Below are 18,569 nucleotides of genomic sequence, written 5' to 3' on the forward strand. Positions count from 1 at the left end.
ACAGTCGCTGGAGAAGGATATCACGTTTGGTAAGATGGAGGGTCAGAAAAAAAAAAGGGGAAGACCCTCAACGAGATGGATAGGCCAAGTGGCAGCATCGATGGACTCAAGTGTGACAATAGTAGTGAGGTTGGCCCAGGATCGGACATTGTTTCGTTCTGCTGTGCACAAGGTCTCTATGAGTTGGTGCCGACTCGATGGCACCTAACAACAACAACAACAGTGACTCTGTGTATTCCTTCCATCTTCTCTTGATGCTTTCTGCATCATTCAATAATTTGTCCAGAGAATACTTCAATAATGAAACTCGAAGCTTTAATTTTTTCTTCAGTTCTCTCAGCTTGAAAAGTTCTAAGCGTATTCTTCCTTTTTGGTTTTCTGAGTCTAGATCTTTGCAAATTTCATTTTAATATTTGACTCTGTCATTTCAAGCTGACCTTTGAAATTTTCTGTTCAGCTGTTGTACCTCCTCATTTCTTCCATTTGCTTTAGCATCTCTACACTGGAGAGTAAGTTTCAGTGTCTCTTCTGATACCCATTTTGATCTTTTCCTTCTTTCTTGTTTTCTTAATAAATTTTTTGCTTTCTTCCTGTATTATATTCTTGATGTCATCCCACAACTCTTCTGGTCTTTGGTCTTTAGTGCTTAATGTTTCAAATCTGTTCTTCAGATGAATTCTAAATTCAGCTGGGATATATGCAAGGTAACATTTTGGCTCTCGTGGACTTGTTCTCATTTTCTTCAGCTTTAGTTTGAATTTACATATGAATAATTGATGGTCTGTTCTACAATCTGACCCTGGTCTTGTTTTGACTGATAATATAGAGCTTTTCCTTCGTCTCTTTCCACAGATGTAGTCAGTTTGATTTCTATGTATTCCATCTGGTGAAGTCTATGTGTATAATCGTCTCTTATGCTGCCTAAAGAAGGTATTTGAAATGAATACATCACTGATTTTGCAAAATTCTATCATGCGTTCTCCAGCATCATTTCTATCACCAAGGCCATATTTTCCAACTACTGATCCTTTCTTCTTTCATTCCAATCACCACTAATGATCTTGGTTGCATGTTTGATCAAATTCAGATTGAAGAAGTTGGTAGAATTCTATTTCATCCTCACTGGCTTTAGTGGTTGGTGCGTAAATTTGAGTAATTGTGGTATTAACTGGTCTTCCCTGTAGGCGCATGGATATTATCCTATCATAGACAGTGTTGTACCTCATGATTGATCTGGATATGTTCTTTTTGATAATGAAAGCAACACCATTCCTCTTCAGTTTTTCACTCCCGGCATAGTAAATCATGTGATTGTTAGATTCAAAATGGCCAATACCAGTCCATTTCAGCTCACTAATGCCTAAGATATCACTATTTATGCGTTCCATTTCATTTTTGGCACTTTCCAATTTTCCTAGATTCATACTTCATACATTCCATGTTCCGATTATTAACAGATATTTACAGCTTTTTCTCTTCATTTTGAGTTGTGCCCCATCAGCAAATGAAGGTCCCGCGGTCTTTACTCCATTCGCATCCTTATGGTAAACTCTACTTAGAGGAGACAGCTCTTCCCCAGTCGCATTTTGAGTGCCTTCCAACCTGAGGGGCTCATTTTCTGGCACTATATCTGACAGTGTTTCTCTGCTATTCATAAGGTTTTCAGTGACTAAATATTTGGAAGTAGTTCTTCACTCCTTCTTCCTAGTCTGTCTTCGTCTAGAAGCTCATCTGAAACCTGTCTACCATGGGTGACCCTGCTGGTATTTAAAATACCTGTGGCATAGCTTTCAGACTCACAGTAATACAGAAGCCACCACAGTACGACAAACTGACAGATGAGTGGTGGTGGTAGGACACAGTGAGGCTTAATTTGCATAATATATATAAAATTTACATCCCAGTGTCTTTTACATATAAATATCCTTTTACTAACACAAAGAACTATGATACTGTTGTTACTAAGTTCGATCTAGTTGGTTCCATCTCATAGCTTGGAAACCTGTACAGGGTTTTCAAGTACTGGCTGGTAAGCCTGAACCACTGACTTTGCATTCAAATCTATCTTGCAGCCCAGCACATTAATCCACACACAAAAAAGAGTTATGTGGTTGTTGTTAAGTGCTGTCGAGTCAATTCCAACCCATAGTAACCCTGTATAGGGTTTCTGAAGAGCGGCTGGCGAGCTCGAACTGCTACCCGTGTGGATCAACCGACATTGCAGTCTAGTGCATTAACCCACAGCGCCATAACATGACTATAGTAAGAATAAAACTGGGTAATGTGTATACTATATTTTTATTTCAAAAGTATAAGTATTTCATCTAGCAAGAATTTCATGACTTTAAGAAAACTATGGCCTTAATTATTCCTTGTTGTTGTTGTTGTTATGTGCCATGGAGTCGGTTCCGACTCAAGTCCTTTGGAAGTGAGTCTTATCCAGTGGCACAATTCTTGTGAACGGATGGGGATAAGATTCTCATGATTCAATAGTGAGTAATTGTTACTATGACTAATTACAACTGTCACAATTGTAAAGGTAAAAGTTTTGTAATAAAAGCGGGAGAGTAGTTAATTTTACAGTTCAGAAAAAAAGGACCCTAGGACCATCCAGGGAGAAGAGCACAAGTGGAATGCGGGACCTTATCCAGAGAAGCAGAGACACCAGAGATGGAGGCAGAGATGGGGACATGGAGAGAGGGAGCAGTTGAGGACATGTGATTCATGGAAAGAGAGTAGCTGAGAGCTGGTGGCCAGGAGGCAGACTTGCAGAATGTGTCCTTTGGTAGTTTAAGTTATTATATATGCCTGAGTGATTTTCAAAAAAGAGCTAAAATGAATAAAGAGAAATACTGCTAACTGATGGCACATGGAGGGGATTATAACCATTGTAATGAAACAAAGTATATGATTTGCTGAACGCAAAACTGATGATCTGCCCTTTCACTCAATTAAAACTTTCACTCAATTCACAATAAAAACTTAAATAATAATAAAAAAAGAATCAATTGGTAGTCCTATAGTTTTGTGCAAACAAAAACTTTTTTGTTGTTGTTAGAAACAGTTCCTGAAACAGATGAGAAGAGAAAGGCAATATGGGGAAATTACAGAAGCACAGGGCAGTTTGTATTGTATTTGATATTCATGCATGCCAAAATGCAATCCTGTCACATCCAACAAACAAAGCAGTATTTTACTGGATTCAAATATAACTAAAGACAGAGAAAAGTAACCACAATACAAAGGAATTAAAAAATACTCTTTGATCTTCAGGCAGTTACCCGACAAAATGGTTTACTTACTTCTCTGATTCAAAATCTCCCTGCTCTTCAAATTTTACAGTGTGTCTCACTAATCTCCATTGTTTAATGTCAGGTGTTGGATTCCAGAAAACCTCTGAATTATCAGTCTTTTTGTCATTAATAAAAACTTCACTATCCTATAAGTAAGGAAAATTTGTAATTAATATAAATAATTAACTTTATTTAGAATGGTATTATAGAATAATAAAAAATACTTTCTTCAAGCTACTTAATAATCTAGAATTAAGCATTTCTTTAAAACAAATGAAACTCATACTTTTCCTAAAGCCTTAATTTAAAAAATCATTTTATAAAAATATTTATCAAGATTAATTATTTTAATACAATTCAACTTTTAAAAATTTGTCTGGGAATACAACTAAAGTTCATTAAGGTTTCACAAGTTTTACTTAAACAAATTTCAAATCATCACATGTCTAACAGCTATCTTTTAACAATACAAATGGAAAGATGTATGTGCTGCAGATAGACTGAGATGCTGTTTGCTGTCTATGTAGTTAATATATAGACAGAACAACTTGGAAGAGACTTTTTTAGCATTAAAATTTTGAACACAATCTTAGAAATTTCATTTTAAAAAGATGGATATATATATATATAAATGCAATTTAGATATAAGACAGTTTACAAAACATTTAGAGATTATATGTAATCTCTTAACTGAGTCCCTAGATGAAGTTTCATTTTGTCATCACATTTCTCATTTCTGCATTATTATCATATAGTAATAATAGCATATACGCAGTGAGGGTGAATCTAGATAGAACCATAATACTTATTATATATTTAAGCTTCTTTTAACAAAATTATATATTAAATTTAGGTCAACAGAGAAGTCAGTCGAAGCCATTGTTTTCATATACCACTATTCTTTTTCCATGTTTCTTAAGAGAAAATATAATTCTACATGGAATTATGTCTCTTTCTACTAAATACAAAGCAGTATAGTGTGTCTTGGATAACAATACAAGCCATAATGCCAGAGTGCTTGGGTTGGAATTCTGGCTCTACCATTTAATTTGAGCAAATTTTTAAAAGTTTCTGTGCCTCAGTTTTTCTCCTCTGTAAAATGGGGGCAATAATAGTACCCACTTTATGGTTTTACTAAATGAGTTAATATGAGTACTTTTTAGCATTACAGTAGATGATATGAAATGATATGTTTAGTGTGAGCTATTTTAATTCTTTTAAAGTTTTGACAAGAGTAACTATTATATAAAACTTGTTGCTAAGTGCCACCAAGTCGGTTCCAGCTGATAGTGACCTGTATAGGGTTTCTGAGAAGCGGCTGGTGGGTTTGAACTGTTGACCCTGTGGTTCACAGTCCAGTGATATCCTAAAGTACCACACCAGAAGTCCTGATATAACACTAACTAGATATTTTAAAAAATCAAGACCAACACATGTTGTTAAGCAGAAGATTATGCTGAATAGTGGTGCTTTTAGCAATGGAATAGAGATGTTTTTAATTTTAAAATGTTACTTTAATTTTTTTCCCACAGAATAAAATTGGTTTTGAAAAGCTAGTATACAGAAATACTTACCCAATGACCATCCAAAGTAGCTAGGACTTCTTTTCCCAATTTAAGTTTCCCTAATATTTGATTAACGCAATCACTGCTACCTAGAAATGGCTTTTAAGAAAGAAAATGTTGAAGAAATAATTTAATTTTTGTTTACATACTCTGTAGACAAACAAAAAGAAGTGATTTTATAATTACAGTGCTCTTGCATTATACTTAGTACACAAATGGTGAAATACTGATTCTAATTTTGTCAGAAATGTTAAATAAGAAGACATTTGGCTTTGCTGCTATGGGAAAAGAGATAAAAACAGACGATGTGAGGTCCAATACATAATCGTACTGAGAAAATCACAATGATATAACTGACTCATGTCCTATGCATTCTTAAGTCCTGAGAACTCTCTTGTCTGTCAAGATTGTGCCCTATCAATGTGGCAGTCTATTCAGCAATAATAGCTCAGAAAACGTAAGGGATTAACTGATCTATTGAAAGAAAGAGTAATCTTCCTTCAAATAAAAAAAGTAAACTGATGCACACCTGGAAATACAACACAAAAGACCCTCCCAAAAATAAAATCAAAAGGAATATACTTTCAGCCATGATATTATCTTACTGATGTCTCTCCTTAGAAACAAAAATTTTGATGCTTCAATGTAACCTTTAAAAGGTGTTGTAAATCACTAACACCTCTTTAGTCATGATTCTTAAGCATCTTTATAACCATACAAGCAATGTTTTGCAAAGACTAACAAAATACCAACAAAGCGCACTGCACCAAATACTTGAAAGATCCTTTCTGTTGTAGCAAAGTTACTGATTAGCTGGAAATCAACACAGAAATAAGTCAGTAATAAGTACAAAAGAGGTCATAGACATATTTATCTGAACATAATATACTGTTGTATGCCAACAATTAACACTGTGAAGTGGTCTCAAATTTCCCTTTTTTATTCTGAGGCAGACGGTGTTTTCCAAATAGTTTCAAGAATATCTCCACTTCCCACTAAAAGCTTCCACATGCTATTTACTCCTCAATGAAACCTTGCAACTCTCTACCACTGAGAAGTGGGATCTAAATCCCTTCCCATTGAATCTAGGAGGGCTATGACTCTTCAACTAACAGAGAATGGTGGAAGTGATATAAGGTGACTTCTAAGGATAGGCCATAAAAGTTGTGTGATACAGCGTCTGCCTTACTCCCTAGAATACTTGCGCTTCGAGCCCTGAGCTGCCGTGTAAAGTTTGGCTATCTTGAGGTAGCTAAGCCATGAAGCAAGTCAAGCTGCATGTATGTAAAGGCTATGTATGCAGATGTTCAGGTTAGCAGTTCTAGTCTTTGAGGTATCCCAGTCCAGACAACAGACATGAGTCTCAAAAACATCAAATCTGCTTCCATAGAGTTGACGCTGACTCGTTGAGACCCTACAGAACAAAGTAGAAGCTTAGGGTTTCTGAAACTGAAAATCTTTAAGGGAGCTGATAACCTCATTTTTCTCCCTCAGAGCAGCTGGTGGGTTTGAACTGTTGACCTTGTGGTTAGCAAGCAGCCCAATGTTTAAGTCCTCTGTCGGGCTCCTTCTTACTATAACCAGCTCAGAAAAGTGGAGTCTCTTCTAGCCTGAAAGTCTTGATGAGGTGCTGGGAGCGGCCGATGAGGGTAGAGGACAGCTTCGATTTACTGCTTGACACAGTCCAGTAAATAGTAGAGTAGTCTGGCAAAACAGATAGCTCTCAGAACTTGCTTTCTACCTTCTCTATAGAGTAATCTTAATTTTACTTATAAATATATATATAATTTGGCAATATTCGCAGCCTTTCACTAAGAGTTCTACAAACCTTAGGAAAAACTAGCTTAGCAGCAATTGCTTTTAGCCTTGGTGGACTGAATACAAAGAGAAATTGTGTAAATTACTCCCTTTCATTAGAAAACCTAAGTAACTGCATTTGTGAGGCCACAAAAGCAGATAGCATTTAGAGTCAAGCTGACCTACCCCCATAATTCTCACCACAATTAGTCACTAGCTAGAATTCACAAACCCCTAGACACCTGCATAAATAAGTAGACAATAATGAACTTAAGTGAAAGATAGTTTTGACTTAATAATCTACACTTCTTGCAGCAAGTAGCCAGGTTGGGCTTTATGCCACATAGCTTCCAAGTGATTTAATGAATACCTTTATTATAAAATAATAGCACATTATGTAGGATAGAAGTTTATAGTCTTTTAGTAGAAACAAGAAGAAACAGTTCTATCTCATACTGGGAAAGAACATGAAGGTCAGTCTGAACATCACAGAGTATTCTTGTTAAGGCTGTCTAAGGACCAGGTGCAAGAATGTTGTGACTAACTGTGTAATAATTCAAGAAAAGATAAAAGTGTCAATGCATGTACTGTATAGTTTTAAGTATAAAAAATAAAGACTGGCTGAGCTGAGCTGGCAGAGCAGGCAGAAGCAGCAGGAGGAGGTAGAAGCAGAAGAAGCAGAGAGCAGGAGGGAGAAGGCAGAGGGCAGACAGCAGAGAGAACAGACAGTACAGAGCAGAAATCAGAAGCAGAGGTAGCATAAGCTGGAGAGCATAGCCAGACAGCACAGCAAGTTGAAAAGCCTTTGGATTGTATTCATTCATTTCTTCACCCGACGTTTCCATGTATTCGTTCGTGTCCCACGACCCCCGCGGAGGGCAGGAACCCCCCTGCAATGAGGTCTCAGGTATTACACAGCAGAGACAAGCAATATGACCGGTATTAATAAATTCCCAATCCAGAGAATCAAAGAGGATCATACATGGTTGCTTTTAACCCTGTAAAGTTTAGAGTGTGTTATACAGACATGTTGTTGTTGTACTTAGGTGCTGCTGAATAGATATCTCACTCACAGTGATGCTGTATAGTGTTTCTGAGAAGTGGCTGGTGGATTTGAACTGCCAGTCTTGGAGTTGGTTAGCAGTCCAGTGCTTATCCTATAGTGCCACAACAGAACTCCTTACTTAACTTAGAAATTTCTATCTAAACACTTCTTAAATTTATCATATTTAATACTAACAGTTTAATTACTGGTGGTACAGTAGGCTAAGCATTGGGCTGCTAACATAAAGGTCTGAGGTTTAAATCCACCAGATACTATGCAAGAGAAAGCTGTGGCAGTCTGCGGCTATAAAGATTTGTAGCCTTGGAAACCCCATGGAGCAGTTCTATTCTGTCCTATGGGGTCACTTGTTGTTGTTGTTATGTGCCGTGGAGTCAGTTCCGACTCATAGCGACCCCGCACAGGGTTTCTGAGGCTATTAATCTTTACGGGAGCAGAACGCCTCATCTTTCTCCTGCGGAGCAGCTGGTAGTTTCGAACTGCTGACCTTGCAGTTTGCAGCCCGATTCATAACCACTACGCTACCAGAGCTCCTTATGGGGTCACAAGGAGTTGAAACTGACTCAACGGGAGGTGTGGTTTTACCCTTATACCTCTGACCTCATATGAATTGTGTTACTATTTAGTACTTAATTAGAAATTAAATTATATTATTTATCCAACATTTATAGCATAGTTCCCTTTTGATTAGATGACACCAATTTAGGGAGTTCAGATGTTATCTAAACTAAACTAACCTTTAGTTTAAATTCAAGTATTGCACTGTATCCAGTTTTTTGACATGTAATATTGACTGTTCCTCCGAGCTCCAGTGTCATTGTACCATACAAAATTCCTAAAGGACGAAAACAAAATGACAAAGGTTGAAGAGGGACACTAGGCAATAACAGAGTTTTCTCATCTAATTCCCTTCCAAGAAACATTTATAACTCAGGGGCATTCTGTCTCAGACAAGAAAATCTGGTTATATAGACATAAAATTGGTTCTACAGAATGAAGTGGATATAAGTCAAACTAACAGTTCCTAAAATAGATTTTATAGTTAAATGTTGGAAAAATTCTATGTTTAAATTTGTATGTATGTGTGTGTGCATGCATACACATTGTTGGATCATATTGTTGTTTCTGTTGAAGTGTCATCCAGATGGTTCTGACTCACAGCAACCCTGTATAGGGTTTCCAAGTAGCAGCTGGTGGGCTTGAACTGCAAAACTTGTAGTTCGCAGTCCAGTGCTGATCCTACAATGCCACACAAGGAGTCCAATATGCACCTATACAATGTTAATTTCCAAGATAGGGACAAAGCATGTTTTCCATACTTATTTAGTTATAAAACTCTTTATTTGTAAAACATTTTTTGGGACTAGTGACCACAGGAACACACTTTGAAAAAACGCAGATATAGCCTAAAAACAATAATTATTTCTAATTCCCCATCACAAAGGGTTATAATCTCGCTTTCTTTTTCATTCAATAAAAATGCTACTATGAAAACATGCTTCCCTTTTGCTACTTGGATATGGCATGGGTATCTACATTGTAAATCAATTTATTCTAAAAGATAAAGAATTTTAAACTATGTATTCTTATTAATTCGAATCACAATTTCAGATACCTTACTTCATGTCTATTTGAAGAACCACACATGAAGCTGCAAGAATTATGTAGCCTGAGACTACAAGCTGGCCACTCATATACCTAGTAAAAGGCAGACAGATAGTAAAGCAAATGGGATTCAGAAGATCTAGAGTTTAGTCTTCTTTTTTATTAACTAGGTGAGTTGGTTTTGGGTAGCATTCTTAACCCTCCCATCTTTTTCATCTGTGAAATGGGCCATACTATCTAATTTCTGTTTATATGAATCACTTCCTAAAATAAATTAGAGCATTATAACTGAAAAGTTATTTTCAAGAAACTAGTTGGAAAGGAACTGATAATGACTACACTGTTTACGTGGATGCAATATAGTATAATTACCAAAGATTGTAAGGCTAGACTGGCTGGGTTTAGATCTTGACATTCTAATTGTGTGATGTGGATATATTAGCTAACCTTTCTATGCCTCATTTTTCTCATCTGCAAAATAGGGACAATAATATTACCTATTTTATAGGATACAGCAGTTCAAAACTACTAGCTGTTCCACGGTAGAAAGATGAGGCTTTCTGCTCCTATAAAGATTTACAGCATCTGAAACCCTGTGCAGGGTCGCTATGAGTCGGAACCGACTCTACAGTATTTCAGAACAACAACAACATAGGATAGGGATGCTGAAATTATTAAAAGAATTTACAGATATAAAGTATATGGAATTAGTTGGGTATCTGCCCTGTAGTGACTGAGAGCTAAAATTTAATATTCTTATCAGTAGTCTAATGGGTGAAAGAAAAATTCCATTATTAACTTTTAAGAAATTATCAACTGATAAAGAAGATTGAAAAGTTTTTAGAAAATTGAAAAGAAGTAAATATTTAAAATGGGATGGTACAAAAAGATGAAAATCACTTTTAAGGATTCTAAAATAATGGACAATTTCAGAAAACTTCAAAATTTGCACATTTAGCAAATGAAAAGAAATTCTAACACAGTAAATTAGATATTCTAAAAATTTTATCTATTATGGGTAAGTTAATTCAACAAAGAAACATTCATCAGATGGTAACAATAATCTAAAGTGTTTATCAATTTAGGATATTTTCAAACAAAATACAAGGTTAAATCCACCCATCTTGTAACGTAACAGTTTATGACTACACAAAGTACACTTTTTAAAAGTTTAAGAAACATCTAACTCAAATATAGAAAATATTTACCTTTACAGTGAGCATAAGGCATTGTCATTACATAATCTTCACCTCTATTCAAGAAAGTCAAGCGTGCTTCTCCCTCTAATATTGCAGATAATGAGTTTCCTGAAATGAATATTACTAAGGTTCACAAATAAAATTCAAAGAGTCAAAACAAACTAATATAAATTTAGGACATCTACTAGACTGTTCAGTAGAAAGTTTGAAAAAGTCTCAGTATCAATGTGCTCAAACATGTATGCATTATCATATATCTTTATCAATAAGTGAGGAGTAGATGCAGTTCAATAAAGGGAAAATGGATGAAACTAAAGCCCATTTCATCCATTTTCCTATTCTTATAAAACAATTACTATACCTTTAAAAAGTTAGTTATGAGCTTATTTTATGAGGCACTTAAGAAAAATCTTAAACTGGTAGAACATCCAATAAAACACTATTTATATAGCTTAATTTGCCCATTTTGAATACAAGTATGCTTTATCTGTAGCTTATTTATTTAAGTACTCCTCTTTACTTATCAAAATGAGACAATAAAAAAATGCATGTACTTCCCCAAATTGCAATCGATGATAAAATTTTAGGGTATTTCTTTCAAGTCTTTTTTCTATATGTATCTCTCTCTCTCCATTTATTGAACCACACCTACTTCTCACTTATTGATATGGTTAGATTCCAAACATCAGGTCATTATTTGAAAATTGTCAATTATGCAAGAGTGGGGCCATGCCTTGGTACATCTTGCAATGTGCGAGTTGGGGTAATTTCCCCTCCCTACCATGTCTTCTCTACCATCAAGGAATCCACGGGGACTGGGAGTGGTTGTGGTTGTCAGGGGTAAGCCTCTGCCTGTGGAGAAGCAGGGGCCCACAATCACCTGGCCATGTTCCAGACCTTCTTACAGATGCCTTGCCTCTCCACCTGCTTGCTCTTACAGCCCTGGAGATGAGCGTGAGCAGTAGGCAGTGCTCAGACTACAGGTAGATGAGGCCTGGTTACATGGAGGTAGTAGAGAGGTCTTTTGCAGGCCTCTGCTTGCTGGAAGTCCAGCCCAGATCCTCCACCTGATCCAACTCATGTGAATTGCCGAAAGCCCAAGAACACATCCTCCCTGTCACAAACCTCACTCTTTTCCCTCTCACCTCAGCTCCTCACTACTGTAAAAATAGTCAGATTTTTTTACTACTGTAAATGTGAAATGCTAACGAGATAGTTGTGAGGTAAAGAATTTATATACAATAAAAGTAATCCATTGTAAGTGTGTGGTTTGTTTTACAATTGCATAGCCAAAAAAATCAAGATACAGATCCTTCCATCATTCCAAAAACCTGCCCTGTGCTAGTCTGCAGTTACCTTTTCCTTCAGCCCCAGGAAACTACTGCTCTGGTTTTATCTATTCTATCATTTCCTATGGAGTTCTGTTGTAGCACTGTAGGATAAACAATCAAACACAGGGTCAGTGGTTCAAACTCACCAGCCATTCCTACACAGGGTCGCTATGAGTCGGAACTTACTCTACGGCACTTACCAACAAAAACATCACTTACTATAGTTTATTGGTTGACTCTGTTCATTTACCATAACGTTTTTGAGATTCATTCACACTGTGTATCAATTTTTCATCCCTTTTTATTATTGAGTAGTATTTCCTATTTCTGTAGTGTGGCAATAACACTAGTTGCCTACCAATTAACCACTGATGGTCATTTAAGTTGTGTTCAATCCTTGGCTATGGACAATGTTGCTATGAACATGCATTTACAGCTTTGTGTGGACATATATTTTCATTTCTCATGGGTAATAAACCTAGGAGTGGAATTTCTGGTTTATAGCAAGTATGTGTTTAACTTTGAAAGAGTGTGCTAATTTCTAATAAAGTTCTCAGACCATTTTTTATACTTACTACGGAGTCCTGGTGTGGTGCCATAGGATAAGTACTCAACCTCAAGGTCAGTGGTTCAAACTCACTAGTCACTCCTCATAAACCCTATATAGGGTTGCTATGAGTCAATACCAACTCAATAGCACTTAATAACATCATGAGTTTAATATTTCAGAATCCCAATTGCTCCTTGTTGTTATGTGCTGTCGATTCAGTTCTGAAAACTTGTAAGACTTGGGGAAAAAAAATTGAGTTCCAGCTTCACTGAATTTTGTCAGGATGTCCTAACATTTACTGAAAAAGGGTTTTAATCTCCAATTACAACTGTGGAATTATTTATGTCCAAAATTCTGTCATTCTTCATTTCGTGTATTTTAATTTGTGATTAAGTGCACATACACTGTTATGTCTCTTGAGATACTGAAACTTTTGATTATGAAATGTTCTTGAAATTTATTTTATTACTATTAATATGACTATTCTAACCTATTCATACTTAATGTTTGTATGGCTTATTTTTTCCCACCCATTTATCTGTCAATATATTTGTGGTTTTACATTTAAAATGTGTTAGTCTTGTTATTTTTTTAAATCCAGTCTGATATCTGCCTTATAATTACATTTTTTATGTAATTGGACAAAACAACCTTAAAAGTTTTGTTATACTATTTTACTCTGTGTTTTCCATTTGTCCATTTTACTTTATATTCCTTGAACAAGATTTTCCTATTTGAATTTCAGCTCTAAAATTATAATTTCCCTATTAGTCCTTTACCTATACTTCATGACACATGTGTGTGTTTGCTCTAAGACAAGGTTTCTCAACAATGGCATGAATGACATTTTGGGTTGAATAATTGTGCTGGGTTGTCTTGTACTTTATATAGAGATTTATCAGCATCTTGGCTTCTACCCACTGATCTTACCAGTTGTGAAAATCAAAAATGTGTTTAGACACTGTCAAAAGTCTCCTGGGACATAAAAATCATCCCTCATTGAAAGCCGTGATTCTAGAAACTACAAATATTTATCCTTCAAATTTCATAGTCTATTCATAGTTAATGTTCTACCACTTAATAGAAAATGTAAAAACCATGCAACCTTAAGTTCACATTGCTCACTCTCAGCCAGCCCTTTAGGCTATGCTGTTGTTAGGTGCCAATGAAGTAGTTATGACTCACAGTAACCCTGTATACAAAAGAACAAAACACTTTCCAGTACTGCACCATCTTCATAATCATTGTTAAATTGGAGTCCATTGTTGTACAGTCACTGTGTTAATTCACCTTGTTCAGGGCCGCCTTCTTTTTTGCTGATGCTCTAGTTCACCAAACATGATATACTTCTCCAGGCTCTGGTCTTTCCTGAGACCATGTTCAAAGTGTGTGACACAAATTCTCACCATCATCAGTACTAAGGAGTATTCTGGCTGTATACCTTCAAGACAGATTTGTTCATTCTCTGTAAGTCAACAGCATATTCAATATTCTTAGTCAACACCATAATTCAAATGCATCAGTTCTTCTCCAGTCTTCCTTATTCACTGTTCAACTTTCACAAGCTTATGAAAGAAGTCTTTTGTAGCAGATGTACCTAATTCAAAATATCATTTGATTTCTTTATTGCTGTTACCATGGATGTTGATAATGGATCACAGTAAAATGAAATCCTTGACAACTCTAAACTTTTCTTCATTTATCATGATGTTATCAATCCTGTTGTGAGAATTTTATTTTTTATGTTGAGGTGTAATCCATACCAAAGACTATATTCTTTGATCTTCATCAGTAAATGCTTCAAGTTCTCTTTCTCTCAGCAAGCAAGGTTGTATCATCTGCATATTGCAGATTAATAAATCTTACTTCAATCTTGATACCTTATTGTTCTTCATGTAATCCAGCTTCTCAGATTATTTGCTTATCATACAGATTGGATAAACATGGTGAAGGAATACAAACTAATATATACCTTTCCTGATTTTAAATCATGCAGTCTCCCCTTGTTCTGTTGAATGATTGCCTCCTGGTCTATGTATAGGTTCTGCATGGGCACAATGAAGTGTTCCGGAATTCCTATTCTTTGCATTGTTATCTATAATCTGCTATGATCCACACAACTGAACACCTTCTCATAGTTGATTCAACACAGGGATCCTCTGCTTTCAGCTAAGCTCCATCTGACAGCAGTGCATATATCTCATGACCTTTTCTGAATCTTGCTTGAATCTGGCAGTTCCCAATCAATGTGCTGCTGTAACTCTTTATGAATTACCCACAGCAAGATGGTATGCTATAGTTATCATATGTATTGTATCTGCATGTTATAAATTTGTTATAATTTTTATTGCTCCGAACAGCAAAAAAATATTTTTAAAAGTGAGATGAAAAAATATTTTATTTCTCCACATATTTACAATTTCTGAAAATCTTTAATCTGTTCTGGGGACAGTATCATTAACCTTCAGCTAGAAGAACTTAAGTATTTCTTACAGTACCATCTACTATACTGGCAAAAAATTCTTTTATTTCATCTGAAAGTGTCTTTATTTCACCTTCATTCCTGAAGGGCATTTATGCTGAATATAGAATTCTGGGTTGTGTCTCTTTCAACACTTTGAAAATGTCCTACACTCTCTCTTCTTGCCCTAATAAATTTTAAGAGAAGGCCATTCATTAAGAGGATCATTGTTACTCTGAATATACTACTTGCTTTTTCCTTTGTTCTCAAAATTAATAAAGAAGACCGTACAAGCACTGATACACTTGAGTTACGGTGTTGGGAGAATATCCAAAGTACCATGGGCCACCAAAAGAACAAATCTATGTTGGAAAAGACACAGCCAGAATGCTCCTTAGAAACCAGGATGGCCACACCTCATCTCTCATACTTTGGACATATTATCAGGAGGGACCAGTCCCTAGAGAAGGACATCATGCTTGGTAAAGTGGAGGGTCAGAGAAAAAGAGGAAGACCCCCAATAAGATGGATTGGTACAGTGGCAATAAGCAATTGGCTCAAGTGTAGCAATGATTATGAGGTTGAAAGAATGGCACAGTTTCATTCTGTTGTGCTTAAGGTTGCTATGAGTTGGTATAGTAGCTTGATGACACCAAACAGCTAAAAAAAAAGTCTTCTTAATGCTTAGTCTGTGTTCTTTGACCATCTTGAGTGTATAAATTTATGTCTTTTACTATATATCTTGGAAACTTCTGGTCATTAGTTTTTAACTACTTTTTTCTGCTCCATTTTCTCTCTCCTTTCCTACCAGGGTTCCAATCACACCCAATTAGATTGTATGGTATTATATAACAGATTCTTGAAACTTCATGCATTCTTTAAAATAATTTTTCTCTTGTGTGCTCCACACTGGATAATTTCTATTTCTTTATTTTCATATCACATGAAATACTTAATGTCTCTTCTAGCCATAGCTTGTAAAGTCCCACCAAATGACTTTTTCTTGATGGGTCTGGGTAAGAGAAGGTGGGAGAAGATGTTGTTGGATTATATTATTCAATTGTGAGTGACTGTCAACAGAGTTAATTGTGAAAACTTGGAACTCTAATGCAGGTATAAAATGAACTATCTCAGAAGCAGGAAAGGGAATCTGAATACCCTCAAAGAAGAGCCAAGTGAGGAGCACATTCTTTGGACTCTGAGGTCCCTGGGACAACCTTGACCTAGGGACAGAGAACTGTGACACCAGAGGGGTGGCAGAGAAGTAGCAGCAGATACAACAGTGTGCTTCCTAATATAAAGACAAAGTAAAGTTGAGTGCCTTTGGGTAGGAGGCTCATATGTGGAGTGGGGTACCTCCAAGCACTTTTCGTGTGGGAGCTAGGTATGCTGACCCGCAGAGCTAGAGCTTAGTGCCTTTGAAATGAGGATTACAGAAGAATGAAGTGTCCTTTGGGCACTTGTAAGTAGGCTTAAAAGGGCTTTGTAACATAGTTGAGGAGGGCAGAGACCAGGCCAAAAGCCAGTGAGAGGCCTGCTTATAGGCACAGCTCAGGAAAGGCTATCCTTACTAAAAGAACTGTGCCCCAAACATTTTCTGTTTCTGCACTATAATCTGTTAAATGCCTTAATCAATCCCGTAACTGTGAGTATAGTTTCAGAGTTCTGTGTGGCCATTGCAGTGAATTATCAAATCTAGCGGAGTGTGTGATAGGAGCAATACTTGGTACCTTTTTTTTTTAACACTTACTCTTTCCTCTGACATCTCCAACCTATTGGTAGAGTTCTGTGAATTTTTCATTTAAAATTTTTGTTTTTAAGGACATGGATTTTCATCTGCTATTTCTTAACATTTCTGCTTATCTGATGCACTTACTTATCATTTCTTCTTTTGTAAGTAACCGCATCTTTTTATTTGTTGTTAGGTGCCATCGAGTCAGTACCGACTCACAGCAACACTATGTACAACAGAACTAAACACTGCCCAATCCTGGACCAAGCTCACAATTGTTGCCACGCTTGAGCCCGTTGATGATGCTACTTTGCCAATCCATCTCACTGGGGGTTTTCTTCTTTTCTCTGACCATCCACCTTACCAAACATGATATCCTTCTCCAGTGACTAGTCCTTCCTGACAATATGTCTAAAGTATGAGAGACGAAGTTTGACCATCCTGGCCTCCAAGGAGCACTCTGGCTGCACTTATTCCAACACAGATCTGTTGGTTCTTTTGGTAGCCCATGGCACTTTCAATATTCTCCTCCAACACCATAACTCAAATGCATCAATTCTTCTACTAATTAAAGGTACTTACAACAAACACTTTCAAACCTTGTGGTCTGTTCTGGGATACGGAAGTAAGGAAGATAGAATCTCTGGCTCTTTCATGTCTAAGATTTCTGCTTTCTTGCCAGTTACAACAGGTTACCCAAATTTACATTTTCTGTCCATAAGCCCAAGAAAATGAAGTGTTTTCACCTGTGTACCATGCTAATTCCATCTGCCCCTAGGCTAAAATGGAACATACTCTGTAGAATTTTTCTCCTTTGAGTGTGGATTTCTCACTAGAATGTGTCTACAATTGTACTCTCATCAGGGCCTTTAGGTATTTGCTTTGGTACTAGTTCATTAATGTCCATACACATGTTTAATACAGTGAAACTGTATATCTTCTTTAAATCTTATTTTATATACATAGGGACCAGAGTGGCTCTATAGGATAAGCAATGGACTGCGAATCACAAGGTAGGCAGTTAAAGCCCACCTGTTACTCAGGCAGAGAAAGATGTGGCTTTCTGTTCCCCCAAAGATACACAGCCTCGAAAACTTTATACAGGGTAATTAAGGATTGGAACCTACTTGATGTTAATTAATTTTATATACATATCATTATATTTTACTAATCAACAAGACATATAAGTTTTTAATGTTAGGTTTACATGGGAGAACATCAACTTTACACTCATCCTATTGTATTTTTTTCACTGCAATAATTACAATCTCCTCCATGCATCATCAAATAACCAAAGGGTACACCACACAGGTCTGCCCCCAGGCCGCCAGCACACAGCCTTTCTCCCTCCCTGAGTCCAGTGTCCCCTGCTGCTTCATCTGTCCATGGGATCTTTTCTGTCTCCATCCCTGGCATCACTGCCTTTCTGGGTAGGGTCCTGCTCTCCGTTCTCTTTTCACTTGATGGTCCCAGTGACCTCCGCTCGTGGGCTGCAAAATCAATCACGTGCCTCCTTTTGTCAAAAAACATCTACCTCTATACTTCCTACCCTCACAGTCAGTCCTGATGGCAATTATTCACTATTGTACCACAAGAGTCTTATCCCCATTTCCTTTCGCTAGCCCAGTCCCAATAGACTGGAAATCATTCAGTGGTGATTCTAACTTCCCTGGCCCCATCTGGAACTAGGTTCCCTCTTGAAAGCTTGTAAGCCAGTCACTTCTTGCCTTTATAGGTGCCCCCATTTTGGGTAGCCAATGGGGTCACCTAAGTTGCCCATCCCTGTCAACCCTGTGTACTGAGTGGGTGGGAGTGATCCTTGTTGTAAAGATTTGTTCCCTTTTTTGAGCTGCTATATCCATAAGTATAGGTAAAGTTCATCAAATTATTGTTGTTGTTGTTAAGTGCCGTCGAGTCGGTTCCGACCCATAGCGACCCTGTACAGGGTTTCCAAGGGTGTAAATCTTTACAGG

General features: G+C 36.8%; 1 protein-coding gene across 1 annotated transcript in view; it reads right to left on the reverse strand.

The window, feature by feature from the left end:
* OSBPL8 (oxysterol binding protein-like 8) overlaps positions 1–18,569 on the reverse strand; it is a 208,817-nt gene that overhangs the window by 18,562 nt on the left and 171,686 nt on the right. Inside the window, exons 15-18 of the mRNA XM_006871622.1 lie at positions 10,532–10,630; positions 8,456–8,553; positions 4,868–4,957; positions 3,303–3,439 (exon numbers count right to left, since the gene is read on the reverse strand). Of these exons, the coding sequence (XP_006871684.1) occupies positions 3,303–3,439; positions 4,868–4,957; positions 8,456–8,553; positions 10,532–10,630 (424 nt within the window). The remainder of the gene's footprint in view (positions 1–3,302; positions 3,440–4,867; positions 4,958–8,455; positions 8,554–10,531; positions 10,631–18,569) is intronic.

This window comes from Chrysochloris asiatica, unplaced genomic scaffold (genome assembly GCF_000296735.1).
Source record: "Chrysochloris asiatica unplaced genomic scaffold, ChrAsi1.0 scaffold00170, whole genome shotgun sequence".
In the NCBI taxonomy this organism is placed as follows: domain Eukaryota; kingdom Metazoa; phylum Chordata; class Mammalia; order Afrosoricida; family Chrysochloridae; genus Chrysochloris; species Chrysochloris asiatica.